The sequence below is a fragment of the Cynocephalus volans genome, chromosome 7 (assembly GCF_027409185.1).
Source record: "Cynocephalus volans isolate mCynVol1 chromosome 7, mCynVol1.pri, whole genome shotgun sequence".
Taxonomy (NCBI): Eukaryota; Metazoa; Chordata; class Mammalia; order Dermoptera; family Cynocephalidae; genus Cynocephalus; species Cynocephalus volans.
The window spans coordinates 109,740,965-109,762,215 of record NC_084466.1 but is presented as its reverse complement, the minus strand read 5'-3'; the positions used below and the strand labels follow the sequence as shown (position 1 = coordinate 109,762,215).

At 33.6% G+C, this 21,251-nt stretch overlaps 1 protein-coding gene across 1 annotated transcript in view; it reads left to right on the top strand.

Annotated features, from left to right (window-relative positions):
- The window catches only part of UBE2D1 (ubiquitin conjugating enzyme E2 D1), a 30,489-nt gene extending 9,837 nt beyond the window's left edge, over positions 1 to 20,652 (top strand). The window contains exons 2-7 of the mRNA XM_063102186.1: positions 12,355 to 12,418; positions 12,512 to 12,543; positions 14,705 to 14,782; positions 15,817 to 15,922; positions 18,711 to 18,804; positions 19,488 to 20,652. Coding sequence (XP_062958256.1) covers positions 12,355 to 12,418; positions 12,512 to 12,543; positions 14,705 to 14,782; positions 15,817 to 15,922; positions 18,711 to 18,804; positions 19,488 to 19,533 — 420 coding nt within the window. The 3' untranslated portion in view covers positions 19,534 to 20,652. The remainder of the gene's footprint in view (positions 1 to 12,354; positions 12,419 to 12,511; positions 12,544 to 14,704; positions 14,783 to 15,816; positions 15,923 to 18,710; positions 18,805 to 19,487) is intronic.
- Positions 20,653 to 21,251: the final 599 nt, after the last annotated feature.

The window sequence follows — 21,251 nt, the reverse complement described above, 5'->3', positions numbered from 1 at the left end:
ATCTTTGTCCTTTTGTGTGGAATTTGGCCACATTATTATTAATTTTTAATGAACAGCCTTTGCCAGAGATATCTTATCCAAAGAGACAGCAAATCAGCCAGTTTGTTGAAGTGAGTTTGGTTCCTATAACGTAATTAATTGGATGTAGTCAGCATTTTGAAGCGTTTCAGGAAGAATCTACATGGTATAAAATCAAGATGTACTTTAATTCAAGGATTTAAAGAGGTTCTGTATTTGGTGACATTTCTGAGGATTGTTCGACCTCTCTCTATTGAAATAGTGCTAGTCAACTGGATAAGGAGCTCAAGGCCTGAACTGTAAGCCCATGAAATGTTTATTTACAGACAAACCAAATATAGCTCATTTATCCCTTTAGAGACAACATTAAAAATGCATTCCAGTAAGAATCACTGTCTTGTTTTAGGAGTTTTGAGGTAAAGATGATTGAATCACATTAATTAATTGCCATATGAGCCAGGATTTTTGAAATAATACTTTCATATGCTTTGGATTCAGTAATTTAAATTCTGCACTGTAAATCAGCCCCTATGCACAAGCTGTTTAATGTCCTTTACACACACCCAGTGGGGTATATATTATATCTGCTACAAAGATTTAGATCTTCTTCTGACTGTTCAAGCTAGAAAGCAAGGCATGTTCAGTCTGGTCAGCATAATTTTTTAGGGAATACTTACAGCATAGTGTCATATTAAGTTTTATGGTAAATAAGGCAGCACTGACTTGTTAGCTTTCATTCTCCTCTGTTCAGATCAGACTGCTACCCTTCTGGGAGCTGGGAGATTAATACAGGCATCTTCTCTTACATTCCCTTCTTTGTTTCCTTTTATTTGTTTACCTTCTTTGAATTAGGCTGCCTCATCTACTTTTAGATTTTAAGTCCCCTAGAGGCGAGGACTGTGTCTAGGTTTGTTTTATGGAGAACAGTCAGCATATTGTGGGGGTGTTATAAACATGCCATCTGTGCCAATTTAAAATTCAGTTTCAGACCTTTCAATACTTTTCTTTGTGTGTAGTTGGTTATAGAAATTTGAACTAGAATAGAGGTGCTGAGCCATGTAAGTCTATGTAATTATATTAAATACACACTTGTGTGGTCTTAAAAGTGCTTACTGGTTTCAGTCGTGATATAAGAACACTATTCTGTAATCCACCACTCATTAATAGCTTATATTTTTATTTTGAAATTTAGATACCCCTAGCTAGTTTTTTTATTTGAATGTTAATCACATTGGAATAGAAAATTGCTTCAGTGGCACAGACTGCTGTTTTGTGGGGCATACTTTAACCAGTTTGATGATATTTATTGCTTGATCTGTGTTTAGTTATAAGGTTGGTTTGTTTTAAGCTTACTTTTTCTCAAAGGGGAAGAAGGAAATGGAATCAACAGTGTATTTCAATTTTAGATTAAAAGGCACTGGAAATGAAATACACACACAAAGTATATGAGGGGTCTTCAAAAAGTTCTTGAAAAGATTTATGTCATCTTTTAATTCTATTTTTCCGTGAACTTTTAAAAAACTTTTTTTTTTTATTCAAGCATGATTGATTATACATATTTTGGGGGTTCAACGTTGACTACTGTCACCTGTGTACAATGTATGTTGATCAAAGAAATATAATTGGCATATTCATTATTACAAATCGTATTTATTCTTTATGCCCTTTAGCCAATCTCTCCCCGTCCCCCCGCCCCCACCCCACCTCTAATAACCCTAGACTTGTTCTCTCCTTCTGAAAGATTAACAGTTACTCTGTTGACTTGTTCTCTAGGCCATCTGTCCAATGCTGAGAGAGGGGTGTTCAGGTCCCCACTATTATTGTAGAGCAGATGCTTCCTCCGTTACTCTGGAGTGGGCTTTGTGGAGAGAGATGTCCTCTTCTTTTTTTTTTTTTTTTGGTCTCTGCTGGTGACTCTCCTTGTCGAGTGTCTGGCAGGCCACCTGCATGGTGGCTGTGGCTACTGTTGTGGCATCTAGCTGCTCTTGCGGCAGCCATGGGTGGCTACTGCAGTGGCTATGATGGGCCACCTGCGTGGAAGTGGTGTTTTTGGCATGCTTTCTTGCTTGGTTGCAGTGGGGAGGTGGCAGCCCTCGGCTCCTGCCTCAGGACCCCAAGTGGGCCTCCATGAACTTTTTGAAGTATTCTCTTGTGTACACACACAGTGTGCTTACTGTAGTGAATTATTTTCATAAATGGATTCATAACTAATCTAATTACTTGATAGCCATCTTTTACATTATATGAATTCTATATATCCTTGCCCACCTTTTTGATATTATCATTATGTTAATTCATTGTGGAAAAATACACTTAAAAAGTTCTAATGTAATCTTCTTCAAATAAAATATACATACATAAAGTATAAAACTTGATAAATTTTCACAAAGTGAACACACTTGTGAAACCGTCGCCCAGCTATAGAAGTAGTGGTACAAAGACGCTAGGAGTCCTTTCTTCTTCCATCCTAGCTTTACGTCTGCCCTCAAGGTAAAACACTATTCTGACCTCTATTACCAAGGATTAGTTTAGCCTGTTTTTGTACTTTATTTAAAGGGAATCATACGATATGTACCTTTTTGTCTTTGGCATCTTTTGCTCAACACATTTGTGAGATTTATCTATATTGTTGCATGGAGCTGTAGTTCAGTCATTCTCATTGCATGACTATGCTGCAAGTTATTCATTCTACTGTTGGTGGACATTTGGGTTGTTTCTGGTTTGAGCTACTACACATAATGCCAGTATGGTGAGCATGTATTTGCATTTCTATTAGGTATATTCCTGGTAGTAGAATTGCTAGGTCATACAGTATTTCTGTGTTTATCTTTAGTGGTTACTGTCAAACAGTTTTCCTCTTCTACCTCTTCTGTGAGAGTTCCAGTTGCTTCACATCTTTGCCCAAACTTGTCCTTTCTTCTTTTTCATTTTAACCATTCTGTTAGGTGTATAGTGGCATTAGTGGCATAGTATTTTGGTTTTGTGTGTTCTCATTAATTAATGAAGGCAAGCCCCTTCTGATATTACATATACATGTATATGTATATACATGTATTGGCTGTTTGGATAACCTCTTTTGTAAAATGCCTAAGTTGCCTTTTTTTTTTTTTTAATTGATCTGTAGGAATAGTTTTTACATTTTCTGGATGAATCTTGTCAGATATATGTATTGCAAATATTTTCCCCCGCTTGGTAACTTGCCTTTTCATACTTTTAATGTCTTTTGATGAACAGACGTCGTTAATTTCAATCAAATCCAAATTTTTTACTTTTTCTGTTATGGTTAGTGTTCTTTGTGTTCTAAGAAATCTCAGCCTCTCCCAAGGTCATGAAGATGTTTTATGTTTTCTCTTAAAATCTTTATTATTTTACCATTCATATTTAAACCTACAATCTATTTAGAATTAATTTTTGTATATGGCTTGAGGTAGGAGATCCAATTTTTAAAATTAATTTTAAATTTAAAAAGAATTTCCCTATATGGATACCTAATTAACCCAGCACCATCTATTGGAGAAACCTTTCCTTTTTCCTCTACTAGAATGTCACTGTTTTCACTTTTTAATTATGAATTCCAGGTTTGCAGTTGTTGTCTTTCCATTTTCAAAACATTGTTGAAATAACTAAAGTTAAAATAAGTACTTATGGTTCCAGTCAGATGTCAAACACCATCAGTTTTGCTTTCACATCAAAAGTGCTATTTGTGTACTCAAAACAATGATGGCATGCTAAATTGGGTTTAAAGGATATGTTGTTCATTTCTTTTATGTGCGACTTTCTATAATGAAACTTTGCAGAGCTCCTGGGGCACCACTCACATTATAATCTGTGTGAATGGTGTCATTTGGAGTTGGAGGTACCTGGCCTATATGGCAAAATGCAGCAGCCCTGAATGCTACTTTTAACAACAGGCAAATAAAAACAATCATTAACTTTTTCTATGCCTCCACCTCCAGCAATCTTACCTTAACAAATAAGGGTTATTTATTTTTATTTAAGTACAGTACTAAAGTGTGCTACAAGTTTAAAGGGGTGGATAGGAAGTAAACTCTGAGGCAGTCGTTTTCAGAATTTACCAGATCTTACAACCTTACTTTGTAAAAAAAATTTTTAATTGTTTTTTATTTTTTGTCTTGTTAAAAAATCTATTGATTTTAATGGATACGTTGTAACTGTGCATGTTTATGGGGTACAATCTGATGTTTTGAGAGATATGTATATATTTTGTATAACGATCTGGTCAGGGTAATTAATGTAACCATCACCTCATGAATTTTATTTCTTTGTGGCAAAAACATTCAAAAGCCTCTCCTGTATAATATACAAAACCTAACTGTTAACCATAGTCACCCTACTGTGCAATAGAACACCAGAACTTACTCGTCCTCATTGTAATTTTGTAACTGTTAGCCAACCTCTTCCTGTTTTCACCTCCCCCCCCCCCCCCCCCCCCGCACTAACCTTACTTTTTTAATGTTTCATTTATCAGTGTTTATTTTTTATTGGAAGGTAGTTTGTGTCAGTTAAGATATTTTATACTAGTTCCTTAATTTTCAGTCCTAGGAGAAACCTTCTTTCCAGGAATCTCTAGTGTGTTTTAAACTTTAATGAACATATTCAAAAGGTGACCTTTAGGGGCTGGATCGTGGCTCACTTGGGAGAGTGTGGGGCTGATAACACCAAGGCCACGGTTTCGGATACCTATATAGGGATGGCCGGTTATTTCACTTGGGAGAGCGTGGTGCTGACAACACCAAGTCAAGGGTTAAGATCCCCTTATCAGTCTTCTATAGGAAAAAAAGAAAGAAAAGGTGACCTTTGAGGCTTACAGTTCCTCTTAGATATATTTTTGTGGAGGTGTCACTACTGTAGCTGCTTTGAAGCTTCTAAGAACCTTGAGGTCCTCTTTCCAATACCTTTTAAATTACATCTTATAGATATTTTTTCCCGCAAATGAGTAAGTTTTCCTTGAATTTCATGCCCCAGTTTAATCATCAACAAATATGCCTGACCAGTGACTTGTGAGGATTTTTATTAGCATCATAATCGGATACCATTACATTAAATCTGTAAAACTTCAGAAGGGAAGAGTTGGGATAAAAGTATAAAATCATAATGATGCCTGTTAGAAAGGATGTGGAAATACTTAACAAACTTCTATAATTAGTTCAGCTGGTTAAATTGAGCATGGAACAGATTTTTTTTTAAAAAAAACTGTTCATGCTGCAGACTGCAGCCCTGTCTCTGAGCACCTCTGTCACTAAGGATTGCCAGTGGTTAGTAGATGACTTACTTTCAGTCTGGGTCAGCCTGGCACAAACCCCTAAACCTTTTTGGAAAAGCAACCCAAAGCTGTGTCTTGAAAATAGGTCAGCAGCATCTTAAACAAACAATAAGGATGGAATATTCAGACTTTTGAATTTCTAACAGAAATTTTTTGTGGCTTTGGGCACTTTGCTAGAATACATCATGTGTTGTGTAAATTGAAAATAACTGTACCAATGGCATAAGATCTTAATGATTATTCTTTTGATATTCATTTTATGTGTCATTATATGTTATTTAAAAGGTCACCCATTTCTAAAAGATTGAAATTTGAGATACTTATGTTCTGCTGATCATATTATTCCTTAAATTTTATTGCTTGACTCAAATACCAGTAATATCAAACACCTTATGTGAAAAGCATTGTGCTAAGAATTGTAGAGGAATTCATGAGTAATATGCATAAAAGTCCTGGTTTTAAAAAACATTCTGGTAGAAGAGGAAAGGAAGGGAAACAATTAGCGTTTATTAAGCAACTGTTATACATGCCAGATATTAGGCTAGGTGCTTTACCTGTGTGTTTTCATTTTTTTCTCAACACAATTCTTCAAGGTAACCAGTGTCAATCCCATATTACAAATGGTGCACTTGAGACTTACCGAGGTTAAGTTGCCCAAGGTTAGACAGCTAGTAGTGTGAGACAGATTCGATCCAGATCTGACTCTAAAACTCATGTTGTTGATAGTGGCCTTTGAGAAAATAGATAGCCACTGTTAAGGAGAATAGGTAAAATTTGGGCATGGGGAAATGGAAGGAAGGTTGTTTTAGGAGAAGGAAAATTATGAAGTCCAGAAAACCTAGCCATGTGCAGTGAACATCCAGGTAGTCAGGTTAGACCAGAATTTCACAAACTGTTTGGTCTCGAGACCCCTTTATATTCTTAAAAATATTTACAACCTCAAAGAGCTTTTGTTTGTGTGGGTTTTATCTATAGATATTTACCATATGAGAAATTAAAGCAGAAATTTAAAAATATTTAGTGAATAATTTTTTAAAACTACATTTATTACATTTTAACACAAATACTGTTATTTGTGAAATATAACTTATTTACTAGTTATTTTATGATAAATAACTACATTTTTAAAAACAAAATAAGAGTGGCATTGTTTTACCCATTTTCAAATCTCATTATAGTCAGGCTTATCGATGACAGGTGGATTCTCGCATCTGCTCATGCATTCAGTCTGTTACAAACCACATGTCATTAAGCCCCTGGAAAACTCCACTGTATTCTCATGAGATATTGACAGCAAAAAAGGCAGATAACATCTTAGTTTTATTATTAAATTCATTTTCACCTCACAGACCTGAAAGTGTTTTAGAAAACTCATGAGCGTTCTTTGGAGAATATTGGATGGGATTTTGAAGGAGAACCCAACTGAAAGTGTAGGTTTGGGGCCAGATAATGAAAAGACCTTCAGTGGTGGAGTTCAGTCTTTAATAAGCAATGGGGAACCACTGCAATTTTCTAAGCAGAAGAATGAAATAAAAAAAAGCTGTGTAAAGCAATGCATAGAGGTAACTGTGGTAGGCAATGTAACGGGTATTGAGGTAGAATATATTGTACTCTACATCTGGCTGTATATGAAGGACAAGAAAAAGAGAGGAGTGAAAACAGTGCTGCGATTTTGAGTCTGGTGAACTAACTAGGTAACTAATGCCCCATTAACAGATTATGGGGAGTATAGGAAAAGAAGCAAGCTTGGGGAAGAAAATAGTGGTTAGGTTTTGGAATATGTAAAAAGTTTTACATTTTTTAATTTTGAAATATTTTTAGGGGCCGGCCCGTGGCTCACTCAGGAGAGTGTGGTGCTGATAACACCAAGGCCACGGGTTTGGATCCTATATAGGGATGGCCGGTGCACTCACTGGCTGAGCGTGGTGTTGACAACACCAAGCCACGGGTTGAGATCCCCTTACCGGTCATCTTTTAAGGAAAAAAATATATGTGTATTTTTAGTTTTACAGAAAAGTTGCAAAAATAGTATGGAAAGTTTACATATATCCTTCACCTGACCTCCCCTGATATTCACAACTTATATAACCATAGTACAGTTATCAAAATGGGGAAAGTAACTTTGGTACATTACTATTAACTAAACTACAGACCTAATTCAGGTTTCATGAGTTTTTCCACTAATGTCCTTTTCTTGTTCCAGAATCCAATCTGGGATCCCACACTGGATCTAGTAGTTGGGTTTCCTTAGTGTCTATACTCCAATCTGTGATAGTTCCTCAGTTTTCCATTGTCTTATAAAGTTTTTAATGAAAAGAGAAGATGCTTAAAATATATATGGAGAAAAAAGGAATGTCATTTTATCTCTTAAAATGCATAAGAACCTGAATAAAAATCTTAATTTTTTTTTCTTTAAAAAGTTACAAAGATATTGTAAAAAATTGAAAAAATATGGAAGACATGAAGTAAAATGTAGCAATCTACTACCAGAAATAACTACTGTTAACAGTTTGGTGTGTGTCCTTTTATTTATTTGTTTTTTACATATGTATAGTTTGTGTATATATTATGGGATCATAATAGTCATACTATCCTGCAACTTGTGTTTCTCATTCAAACACTATATTTTGTTCACTCAGTATCCTTCAATGTGAGCATATACAGAGCTGTCTGATTCTTTTTAATGGCTTCTTAGTATTTCATAATGTAGCTGTATCATTTTATTAAACCATTCTCTTATTGATGGAACTTTAGGTTAGTTTCAGTGTTTCATACTAGTACAAGATGCATCACTGAACATCCTTTTATATGTATATATATTTGGCTTCCTGGGCAATTACTTCTATGAGGTGAAATTACTGGGTCAGAGACCATATGTATTTTTCACTTGAACAGTTATTACCAAATTGCCCTCCAAAAGATTCTGTCTCAACTTACACTCCCTCCAACAGTGAGTGGCATACTGTTTCTCAAAAGAGCTGTGGATGGAAGTATTCTAATCTGTTCACAATGGTTTGGTCTGGGTAATGGTCTCACAGGGTATTTGACTATTTATATGTTGCTTTTTCTATTTTTTCCCTACAAGTTACGGTTTTGTTTTGCTTTTGTAATGCACACACATAGATACAATACTTAATTTAAAAATGAAAGGTTTTAAATGTTTTGTCTTTGAGTTCTTTTAATTCAGCATGAGGTGAAAACATTGCCATGAGGAGGTCTAGGCAAGAGGCATGAGGGGCTCATGAAACAGTTACTGGGAGGCTGTCATAGGGTGCATCTTCTACTTCAGGGTGGGGGTGGAATAGTAAGTATTCAAGAAGTGGAAGTCTGAGGTCATAAATTGTTCTTTAGAGAGTTTTCCATTAGCTGAGGAATGTGGAGTTAAACCTTGGCTCTTGTGAGGATCCTATGGTCTTGAGCATGTTGTATAATTCAGTGTTAATTCTTACAGAGAGAGTAGGGAAGAGGAGCAAGGGAAAAGACTAATCCTTGCATATCCTTTTGGAATAACATAAGAATCACTAAATTATTTTTAATGCCTCATATGTGGCTCTTATGCAAGAAGTAGATAAGAATGCCAGTTACAGCAGAGAAAGCATAAATCAGATAATAAAGTTTCAGAAAAAGTTGGGGTAATCTAAGTCAAAAGGGAGAATCTAACAAATAGAAGTGATCCTTGATTTCTTGTATCATCTAAAAGTACACTGGCTGCTTAATAGACTAAGCAAAAAGTAAGGTTTTGATGTGTTTGGTCGTAGTTTTTGTTTGTTTTACGTTTTCATCCCATTAGCACATCTCAAAATTTTCTAAAAATCTTCATTTTCCTTTTTTAAGTTTAAAATCTGTATTTTTGTGGATATGCCTATGCCTTTTGTTTTCTGTTTGTCGCTCTGTCTGCACATATGCACCATAGTTTTAGTTTCATACATCCAAACAGTATAACGGGGCATATTTCCAGACACATGGATTGACAAAGGGAATCGTTTGAAATTAGAATGTTAGAAATCTAGACCCTCCTAAAAAGTCTAGGATGTGTAAGTCCCCTTGCCAGAGCATTACTGTAATTATTAGTAGTAAATGATGATCGATGTGAATATTAAGGATGCTCGATATACTGTCAGCTGCCTCTTTCCTAAAGCAAGTGAGCTTCAAGTAGATAGCCTGAACCTGACCTTTGCAGGAGTTTGTTTGTTAGATTTTCTCTCTCACTTCCTTAGCCCTAACTTATTCTGACAGAGGAGGTAGAATCAGGACCTTAAAAAATAATAATAAAAAGAGATGACCTTTATTCTTCTATAATATTTTAAAGGGATTTGAAGAGCAGCCTGACATTTGAAATTTGAATATGGTTCAAGGCTATTCCAACTGAAATATGGTTTTGACTTTTCTTGTTAGTAAACAAAATTAATTTGTGTGTATTGTGTGTATGTATGGTTTATTCACATACACATTATCTCTATGTAAAGTATATACATGCAAATTATTAATAGTTTTTTAAAACCACAATTAGAAACTGTCATTTTCTAGTTAACTAGTTTTCTAGTTAAAGTGAGGGCAAATAAGTCCCATTTACACTAATATTTAGAAAACTCAACATGATGAATAATTTCAGAAGCAATATCCTAAAAGCCCAAGTTAGAAAAATGTTATAAAGCGTAGTCATTCTGAAATGGGGCTGTGACTTGTGGTCTGCTCCTCCCCCAGTCTTTTAAACTATTTAAATAATTGTATTCTACCTGAAAGTTGGATGATTGTTATCAATTCCATGTTATCTTCACACTTATTTGAATCCTTACTATGTGCCAGAGACTGTGCTGTACACTACATATATCATTTCACTTGATTGTCAAAAACTATGGATGAAGGTGGTAATGCCACTTTGCATGAAAGAAAAGTGAGGTTTGATGACAAAAAAATGATTTTTTCAGGATCACGTGGCAAGTGATCTTAAACTTCAAAGCCTTTTACCGACTTCTGTATAGCTAAGCTGAAGACTGAAATCCTTCTCTGTTTTATTTAACTGTACATGGTCCACAGAAGCACTCACCATGTTAGTTAATTCTTGTCAGGAAGAGAAACAGCACCAGCTATTAAAAAAAGAGCTACAAAACAAAAATGAAAGTACTTGGGTCTACTGGAAAAGAACATTAGACTTGGAAGAAGGAGACCTGAGTTGGCACTTGGCTCAGTTACTGAGCTCATATATCACTTTCTTAGGAAAGCCTTTCCCTATCACATCCTCTTCCTTGTTTGTCTCTATTACAGCGCTGAACTCATTGCTATTATTATCATATTGCAGTGATTCTAAGGGTCACATTTCTAAAGTGTGAGTGTGTCTTATAATTGATGGTATCTTAAAATTAATCGGCAGCATTTTTCCTTAATTATTGGTACATGAAATAAAGATGCGATTTAAAGTCAATGACATCTTAGATATGATGAAATGCAGCATTTATTTATATGTGTTCCCACGAAAATGGCTACATCATTCCCACTGTTTTAAATACCAAGTATATATAATGATTTTCTGATTTCTAGCCATACCCTCTTTTAAGCACCAGCCCTTTAGGTTGAACTAAATCTTTTCTTGATGTCACAGGGATCACAGGTTCAACATGTCTACTCTCCAGATCAACTTGTCTTCTAGTGTTCTCTGTCTCAGTAAATGGCATCTACATTTGAGCATTTGTAAAGCTAAAAAGAAAGAAGTTAGACTGCCTGGGTTTGAATCCCAGTTCCACCCTTTAGTAGTTATCTGAGCGTACAGTGAGGCGTTGTCACCTTTGCTTTTCGTCTGTAAAATGGGGAACATGTTAACACCTACCTCTGAGGATTGTTAGGATGACAAAGACACTGAGTAAATTCTAGCTGCCACTAATCTTCATCATACATGTCTGTGACCGCTCTCCTTACTCTGCGTATGTAATTCATCATCAAATCCTATGATAGGTGGGCCCTTCAAAATATCTCAAATTCATCACTTTTATCTCTGTGCCACTTCTCCAGTTGAAGCCCCCATTTTCTTGCCTGTAGTAACTAATCTTGTAGCTCCTCCTCTTTCGCATTTCTAATCCAGTCAGAACCATCCTTTAAATCTGACCGTGCCACTTATTAAACCCTTCCCAATACACTTAGTATAAAACCCCTAATCCTTAATTTGGCATATATTGTTCTCTGTTTTCTGCCTGGCTTCTGTCTACCTTTCCAGCTTCATATAATGCCACTCTGATATCTAATGTCACCCATTTGCCTCAAACTAACTCCTAGTCATCCTTTAGATTTCAACGTAAATGTCACTTTTTCAGAGACATTCTTTGATCTCCCAAACTAAATTACGTTCTTCACTTGTAGTCCTTTATGTTGAATTTATACACTTCTTATTTGGGGGTGATCAGTTTCTTCCCAACTGAGGCTAAGGGAGTTAAATAACTTCCCCAAGGCCATAGAGCTAGTTATGTTAGAACTAGAATTCCAAAAATAAAAAAGAACTAGAATTCCAACCCAGGACCGGCCAACTCTGAAGCTGAGTCCTTTCTATGATCGTTCCTTTGCTGATTTAAGGGCAAGCAAGAGCATATGAATCAATGTTGTAGGTTTCAAATCATGGCCTGACTGCTTTCCTCCTTTCTTTCCATTTAACCTTCAGGTTGTTCCTTAAATATTCATCTTTCTGAGCCTTCACTCTCCCTCATTAGATAGTAACCTGTTGGAAGTAGGACCTGTTTTTTAATATATTATCTACCTAGCAGTTATGTAAACTCCCTTGCATATGGTAGATACTTATTGAAATTTTTGTTTCAGGGATGTTAAAGAAGAACATCATTTTAAACCATTTCATCTTTTCAAGGTTTGGAGCTGCCTTATGATAGAATTTAATACCTTATTCCATACTCTTCTGCCAATCAGTGACAGAGTACATTTTATGTTTTTATATTTTGAAGAGAACAGCCTAAAATGGTTTTAAAGTGAAGTTGATGGTTTGTGTCTTGATGGATTATAATACTGTTTCATTGGAAAAAGAGATAACCTTAAGAATTTTTGCTTTTCTTCAGGAATTAAGTGATCTACAACGTGATCCACCTGCTCACTGTTCAGCCGGACCTGTGGGAGATGACTGTAAGCTTTGTTCTATTGCTGGGATTTTGCTACCATTAAAAGTATAGGTTTGAAGATTTGTTAATGACTCCAAAACTCCTTTGTTTGTTTCAGTGTTCCACTGGCAAGCAACTATTATGGGGCCTGTAAGTATGATTCGTATATGTGAAATTAATCCCCTCAGACATACTTCATTCTTACCGTACACCTGCGATCATATGTTGGTGACTGAGGTTGAATTTTCTTGTACTCTGAGTCACCCAAGAAGTAAAATATAATTTTTTGTATAAGGATTTGTGATGATTTCCTAGAGCATTGGTGGTAAATTCTTGCTAGGATCACTGTGATGTTTCCTTTGCCAAATCCTTGATCATTACATGTAGTAATGGTTCACCCACAATTTGCAACCGAGCAGTGTGTTTGCTTTATCTTTTTTGTGTGTTTTAGTCACAGTTAGTTGTTCATAACTAAGCATGGTAATTCTCACATCCACAGTTTTTAGTACATTAGAAATAAGTCTAATTAACCCAATAATGGAATTCCTACAAGTAACAAGCACCATTTTGCAATAAGTTTCATCACTCTTCTTGTTTGTGAAAGAGATTTGATAAAATACTGTAGTGGATCTATCTTTGCCACCTTATGAGTTTGCTGCTTTTAATTTTATCGCATTGTTCTGAACTCAAAATTACCTACTGTTTTATAACTGGCTCCTCTTAATACTTAATTACCTTTGTTAAAATTACTGTTTTCTACACCTGAGAGACAGTTATAACTTGAAACAGGCTTTTCTTTCTCTGAGCAAAAATCTGATTGCATAAAAGTGGGCACAGACAGGTCAAATCTACTATTTGAGTGAGAGTACATTTAGTAACATGTTTCATGAACGTCAGTCTTTCCTCTCTCCCCTGATGGAGCTTTATCTAGTAAGTTAGAGTTTTTAATCATATTGTCTTGTGTTTAATTTAAAAACAAACAAACAAACAAAAACTACTGAATTTCAAAGTAGGACTCATGGTTATTTGTCTGAAATTACTAAATTGTCATATTAAGTTGAGTTTTTAAATGGTAAAATGCAACATATTTATTTATATAACTTTCCATAAGAATCTAGTTATTTGTTTGTTTTTCAGTACTTACCAGGAACTTTCAAAATACTATCATTTAAAGGCCCACTCTTACCATTTAAATTATAGCCTTTCACAAGTATTTCTTAGGTGAATCACATGTAACAAATGGTTACAATTATAGTATTCATACCTCCCTTATTTTAGCAATGCAAACATATACTCTACAATACTTTGTAGTATCATTTAACTATCTAAGCAGACCTTATCTGTCATTGTAATTTACTTACTTTTTCTACATGTAATTTTGATGAACTAGAATTAATATGTAGAAAGAATAATTATGCAGTACAGTCCTCTAACATATATGCAGAAACTTACAGAGAAAGTAATGATAGTCTTGCTGTTACTACCCAAATGTTAATAGAACATAATATTCTTAATTAACTATGAAGGAATTAAAATAGAATTTTAGGTATAGTTTGATAACATTTTTCTTTTCTTAATTTTTTTTTTTTTTTTTGCTTATAATATAAATATTTTCTAATGGCATAAAGAAACATGAACAAATTTAATTTCTTCCTGTAAAGTTGATTCCTGATTTGATAGTACCATGAATATTGAATTTATTTAGTTTCATTTTGAACTTTTTTGTATTTTCCACATAATTTTGTAAACTGTTACTGAATGAAGATTTGAGATATAAATTTGTACCAGTGTCACTTAGCCTTTCTTTTCGTAATTTGGTCTCTTCAGTGCATCTTCATTCCTGGCCCTTAAGTGACCATCAGAACTTTAAGTTTTATAAATAAAAAGGTAACAATAGTGCCATCCCTTTTTTAAAATACTGATTACTGCTACAGACAATTATCTTTTTTCATAGCAATCGTACATGTATATTGATTTTTTAAAATTTGTACTAATAAACAGATTTGTTTGGGCAAGTCACACCAGTGTGTGTGTCCTATTTTGTTTTGAATTAAACTTTATGGTGTTGGCATAATTGTTGGAAAGTCTTCCTTTATACCTGCAAAGGGAAACTTGTTCTCCAGGTAAGTGATTTGAAGGTATGGCAGGTGAATTTTTTTCAGACTGATAATATTTGATGAAATAATTTTAAATATGATGGCATTTTTAACTATAATAATATTTATAATTATAATTATATTTATATTTATAATAGTATTAGTAATAATAATATTCGGAGCAATCACCACTAATGCATGTTTTGTAATTTCAGCCTGATAGCGCATATCAAGGAGGAGTCTTCTTTCTCACTGTACATTTTCCGACAGACTATCCTTTTAAACCACCAAAGGTATTTTTACTTTTACCATTGATGTGATTCCCATGTCAGGGATTTTACTCTTTATCTAGAGATAGTTTTATGATGTCAAAGACTGTGGGTAGGTTAGCATGTTTAAACTGTTTTCTAAAACCACTGAATCTAAAATATGCTTTCTTATTCCAGTATTGTATTATGTCTGTAAAACAAAAGGCAGTATCTGTTATGCTATAAATTAGGTTCTTAGCTTTTTTTCCCTCCTTATTAGATATGTGTACTTTGGAAAGTTTTTATAGTCAAGAATCAGACTTTTCTATTCATGGGATTATCTTTCCAAAGTTGACCTTTCTGTCTTAGTTTTTATGTATTCAATAAACATTTATTGAGCATGTACCATGTTCTGCTCCATTGGGGAATGCAAAAGTAAATATGACACAATCCCTTCATTTAGTGAAGTGGGGAAGATAAAAACAGGTTTTTATTAAATTTGATTTAGATTCAATCTAAAGAGGAAAAAAATGATGGGGTTATCAAAGAGGGAATAAATGAACAGATACTGCCCCTCAGTAAATAATTATTTTAGATTTTTAAAAACACAACTCTTGTGGAAATGAGGTTTCTTGGTGGATTTCTTAGAACAGGTAATAAGTTTAGGCCCCTTAACTTTGCCCTGAAACAGGGTCGGCACCCTGTTTTTAGATCAAGTGTCACTTCCAGGTATTACTGATAAATTAAGAAAAAGATTGCTTTGAGGTATGATGAAAGCCATGGTTAATTACTTCAGGTTCTATTTGACCAGTCATACCAGCTACTACAGACGTATTTATTACAGTCTCCAAAATACTTCTCAATTCCTTGAGGAAGGAAAAAGGGAAACTGACTTATTTGCTTTCACATTCCTACCAGCTGGAACTACGTGTAGCACAAAGTAGATGCTCATTCAATTTGTGTTGGATGCATTTCTCCTGTAAGGTCATATAAAGTTGAGGATATTTTACCCTAGAGCAAATTGGTTCTGATTTGTTCATAGTTCATGGATTGTCACATTTTTGTTGTTTTATGTTTAGATTGCTTTCACAACAAAAATTTACCATCCCAACATAAACAGTAATGGAAGTATTTGTCTTGATATCCTGAGGTCACAATGGTCACCAGCTCTGACTGTATCAAAAGGTAATTTCATTTATCAGATTTAAAATAGTTGATAATGGTGAGACAGGAAAAATACAACAGAACAGCAAGGTCTCAAATGTTTGGATCCTCATACTAGACAGCTGCCAAAAACAAAACAAAACAAGAAAAATACAGCAGAAAAATCCAGGGATCAAAGTTTTAAAAAATCAGTCTACTGTGCTTTCTCCTATTTTGATTATGCTTTGCTGTCGTAACTCATATGTTACTCTGCCTTTAAGCAGTTAGCTTATGAACAGGGTGTGGTGGGAGGGGAGTCAATGTGGCATGGATAAATCTAAATGAGGAAATGAGAAGAAATTTAAAATATTAGAACTAGAAATTTGGGGATAAGCCTACTGATATACCCTTTAGCTTGGGCTTTCTCTTTTGAAAAAGAGAGTAAGAGATACTAAAAATGATTTGGGAACAGGTGTCTCATTCATTAGGTGGAACTATTGACACTAATAAGTAAAGCTTTACAGCTATTTTACTTCATCCAAGAAAAAATATCAGGTTTGACTGAAAAAATAAGTGATTTAAAATGAAAGAAATATTTCACACTTTAGAATAATGTAGTGCATATAGCATGTTAGTCTAAACTTTGAATAATCAAGAGCATCACTAGAATGACTGACATATAATTCATGCTGATTCTCAACTTTCACAGATGTATATAGCATTGTACTTTGCTAACTTATTAGCTATGTACATAGGTCATCAGAAGCCATTTTTGTTTCATTAGCCAATACTATTTACTGTGCTGGCAATCTTCGTTTGTGTCTTGTTTCTCTAATAGAAGAGAACCAGTTGGAAAACATTGTTTAGGTGAGAAGCATCTACCCCTGAAATACTTTTTCTTTTTTCATAAGTTCAAGAAAATTGTTTCTCTTGAAGGATTCATGGTACAAATTCGTGGTCATTTCTTAATTTTTTTTTTTTTTTTAATAAATGTTACCTGAATGTATAACTTGTTTTTCAAAGTGGTGAGGTTTTTAGGAAGCAGGGTCCACAGCCATAACTATTTCAAGTATTAGATAAGAGCCCTTCAGATCAATTATTTATGAATGGTAGTTTTTCTGACCTAAAATGTTCTCAATGTTCATATAGATTCCAGTATCCTTTTTAAAGTCTTTCACATAGTATAACTGTCATGCATCAGATAAAGGAAAGATTCTGTGTCAAAGCATTACTCAAATTTATGTACTCTTTCCTGGAATGGTTTTACAAAGTGAATGTCATTTGGCATAAACAGCTAAGTCCTTATACATATAAAAGAAATGGAAGACTGCCAGATGCCGAGTACTTATCTTTTGACATTGGTAGCTTTTATAAAGACTAATTAGTATTGTTGGTTTATGGAAACTGTCCTTTGAGAATTTAAACAGCCTCAGTTTCCTCATATGTAAAAAGAGGATTATAATAATATTATGACATAGGGTCACTGTGCACCTGGCACGGAGTAAGCACTCAAATGAATGTTAACTGTTACCTTTTTCCTTATCTTAAAACATTTGGTTTGTGTGCATGATAGTGAAATCAGGGCAAATGGCTCCTGGCAGGGTGAAGAGATGAGGAACTCCACTCTTGCTTATTTTATGAGGTAGCTCATACTTCGCTCATTTGTTTGTACATTTTTCACTTCTCTATATTTTAAATGTCGTTTTGCTTTTTATCATTAGTTTAGTCTGGGAGCATTCTAGAGATGTAAGTGAGCCCAAAAAATCTACCCAATTGGTTTGATATACAAGGCTTGAGGTTTCATTGGGTAAATGGAAGATAAAGAAGATGAATAAAATATTAGTTTTTAGGGCTGGCTGGTTAGCTCACTTGGTTAGAGCGCAGTGCTGATAACACCAAGGTTAAGGGTTTTGATCTCTATACCAGCCAACCACCGAAAAAATATATATGTTTATATATTAGGTTTGTTTTTAGTCTTTAGCATCCCCCTTTCCCTGTTATTTAAGAGTCAACTTTGTCCTATAAATCCACCTTTGGACTTGAAAGAGTAGGAAAAGATAAAGGAACATAGTAGGGAAGAGAAGGGGAGGACAGAAATGGAGATTGTTCCAAAAGTTCTACACACCCCCTCAGAAGTTGTGACATGCAATTGAAGCAGACTAATGAGGAGCCAGAGTCCTTGTTCCTCCTATTTCAGATACTTAGATGGAGTTTTTTAAGTGTAGCTATGTACATTACTATTTTGACGTAGTATAGCAACAACTAAATTTTCATTTTCATTTAGATTTTAAATTACAATTTATGTAAAGGCTACTCTTCACATGATTTTTAAAAGTGTGCAATACAAATAAGCTACATGGAATAAAAGATTCACTGAAAAAAATCTTACAAATCTTCCCTCTTTGAAGGCAATCTATACATAGCACTAAGCCAAAGTAAAAGCAGCACATAAGCACAATGTCCAAGATAAGTTGGATTGTTAATGTAATTTGAATGCTTTGTAGCAAACTCTTAACTTTAAAAGTTGTAAATAGCTGCTTTGGAGGTCCACTTTTTTAAAAAAAATAAATAAAAATTCAAATAGAATTTAAAACTGCAAAAGGTATAATAATTTTCTATTATGTAAACTCTTTGTAATTTTATAATTTAAAAAATTAAAGATATTTACTACCAACCAAAGTTAGTATAAAATGTAATTTGATGTGTTTATTTTATTTTGTGTTTTCTTTATAAGTTTAATATCTATTATCAGTAAAATAATTTTCACGTATGTAATTTGTGTAAAGTAGAAAGATTATTATCTAATACAATGCTCTCTCTTTAAATCTAGTTTTATTGTCCATATGTTCTCTACTTTGTGATCCTAATCCAGATGACCCCTTAGTTCCAGATATTGCACAAATCTATAAATCAGACAAAGAAAAGTAAGTGTTTACTTACATTAGTTTCTGTTTGCATGCTTTTCTACATAGTCTGCTAAAACATGAGTATTATCAGTACATTTTAAGTACATTTAATTATAATGTTTGTATTAAGTTCATCTTATTCCAATGGAATAAACCTTTCTTTTTAAACTCTTGTTTCTTCCCATTTATTGTTTATAGTACGTGTTCTATGTTTGCATAATAACTATGTATAATTCTAGGCAGTGAATTAAAATTTTAAAAATTTAATCATTGGAAAGTATTGAATACTGTATTTCCTGTCTTCTCTCAGGAAGAGAAGTTATCTGACCTAATTTTTCCAATCTGCTTTTTCATCTTGTTTGTATTGTAGGTTTATTTGCAATTTGCAGATAATGCTCATTCTGAGTTGGTTTTGATAGATTTCTGTTTTTCTATTTCAATTCTGTTTCTTAGTTTCTGTGTTTTATTTTTTGTATTTTAGGTACATTTTCATATAGGTTGCAGAGAAATTCATGAGTTAAACATTTATGTTTTCTGTTTTATTCATGCATGAGCCTAATTCATATTGATCCAATAATTGGTATATGTATGGTTATTGCAATTAAGCATGAGAAGGTAGCATATACAGTTCTATATAGAGGGATGCTTCTAAAAGATTAATTTTGTATGTTTTTTACTGTATCCCTTTTATATGCCTACAGATACAACAGACACGCAAGAGAATGGACTCAGAAATATGCAATGTAAAATCAAAAAATTTTTCATATATACCAGAGTACTGTAAAATCTAGGTTTTTTTCAACATTAGCAGTAAATTGAGCACTGTTTACTGTTTCATTGTATCATGAAACCCTTTGATTTTTACCCATCTTAAATATGTTTCTGAAGCAAGACAAAACAAACTTCCAAAAATACCCTTAAGACTGTGATGAGAGCATTTATCATTTTGTATGCATTGAGAAAGACATTTATTATGGTTTTTAAAATACTTGGACATCTGCATCTTCAGCTTACGAGATCTACAGTGCAGCTGAAAAGCAACCAAATTATTTTTTGCTGAAACTAGATGTTTTTACATGAAAAATACTGTATGTGTTGTCTAAGATGTCGTCAGTTTTATAAATCTGTATTCAGATTTCATTCTTTGTTAGCTCACTTTATAATTTGTATTTTTTTACTGTATAGACTAAATATATTCTATTTACATGTATGTCAACTCATTACTTTTTTCCTGTGAACAGTATTGAAAAAACCCAACAGATGATAATTAAATGAATTAACTGTGTCTCCCTTGTCTTAGGATATTCTGTAGATTGATTGCAGATTTCTTAAACCTGAAATGATCTTTACACTGTAATTCTCAATATACTGATTATGGAGAAACACTTGTTTTGATTTTGTTATACTTGACTTAACTTTATTGCAATGTGAATTAATTGCACTGCTAAGTAGGAAGATGTGTAACTTTTATTTGTTGCTATTCACATTTGAATTTTTTTCTGTATAGGCAATATAATATTGACACCTTTTACAGATCTTACTGTAGCTTTTTCCATATAAATAAAATGCTTTTTCTACTATTTGTCTTGATTACTTAAAAAGATAAAAATTACTTTAACTATAAGTAAAGGATCAAAACTCTATATAAAATTTTGCATGAAAATCATTTCCAAATTGTGAAAATGAGGTCTGTTATGTTTGGCATTAATCACCATTAATTATCTAAATCTTACTGTTTTAGTTTAGTATCTCTTTATTAAATTGTCAGTCTGTAGGATGGTATATCTTGGCCACTTGTTGTAGAAGAGAATTTAGAATAAGTTGGGGTTTGTTCTGGATCACATCTAAAATAAATATGCAAAAGTACTGAAATGAGTGAAAGGCAGTGTCACCCACCCTGAAGAAGTCTTTATAGACCTGAGGAATCTTTAGATTAATCCGTTAAAATGCCTCTCTAGATGTAATTGACAATTACATTTTCTTAACATTTTAAAATCTAGAAGTTCTAAAATAGAATTTTAATGCCATCACAATTTGAAAACATTTATTTTTTACTATAGAAGTTACAAAGAAAATTCTAAAATGATGCTTCGCTCTGTTTTTATAAATTGCCAGCTAAAGGTGATATAAATAAAGCAGGTTATCTTTATAGATTTTAAAGAACACTAGAAAGTACTAATGTTTTATCTTGGGAAAAAATACTTCTTTGATGTTTAGCATGCTCATAAAACTTGAGTGAGTGCCATTTTTAAGAACAGTAGCTCTTCTAATTGTTGCAGTAGCTGTGTAAGTGTGCAAGAATCTGTGATGGGTGTAGTCATTAGCAAAGCATTTCACTTGAGTATTTTATCATGGGTTCATTATTATTAAAGCACAAAATAACCTGTTAGAAAATGTTTTTATAAATGAATGTAAAATAATTACAATAATGAATTGTGAAATGGATGTTTAAGAAAATATAGGCT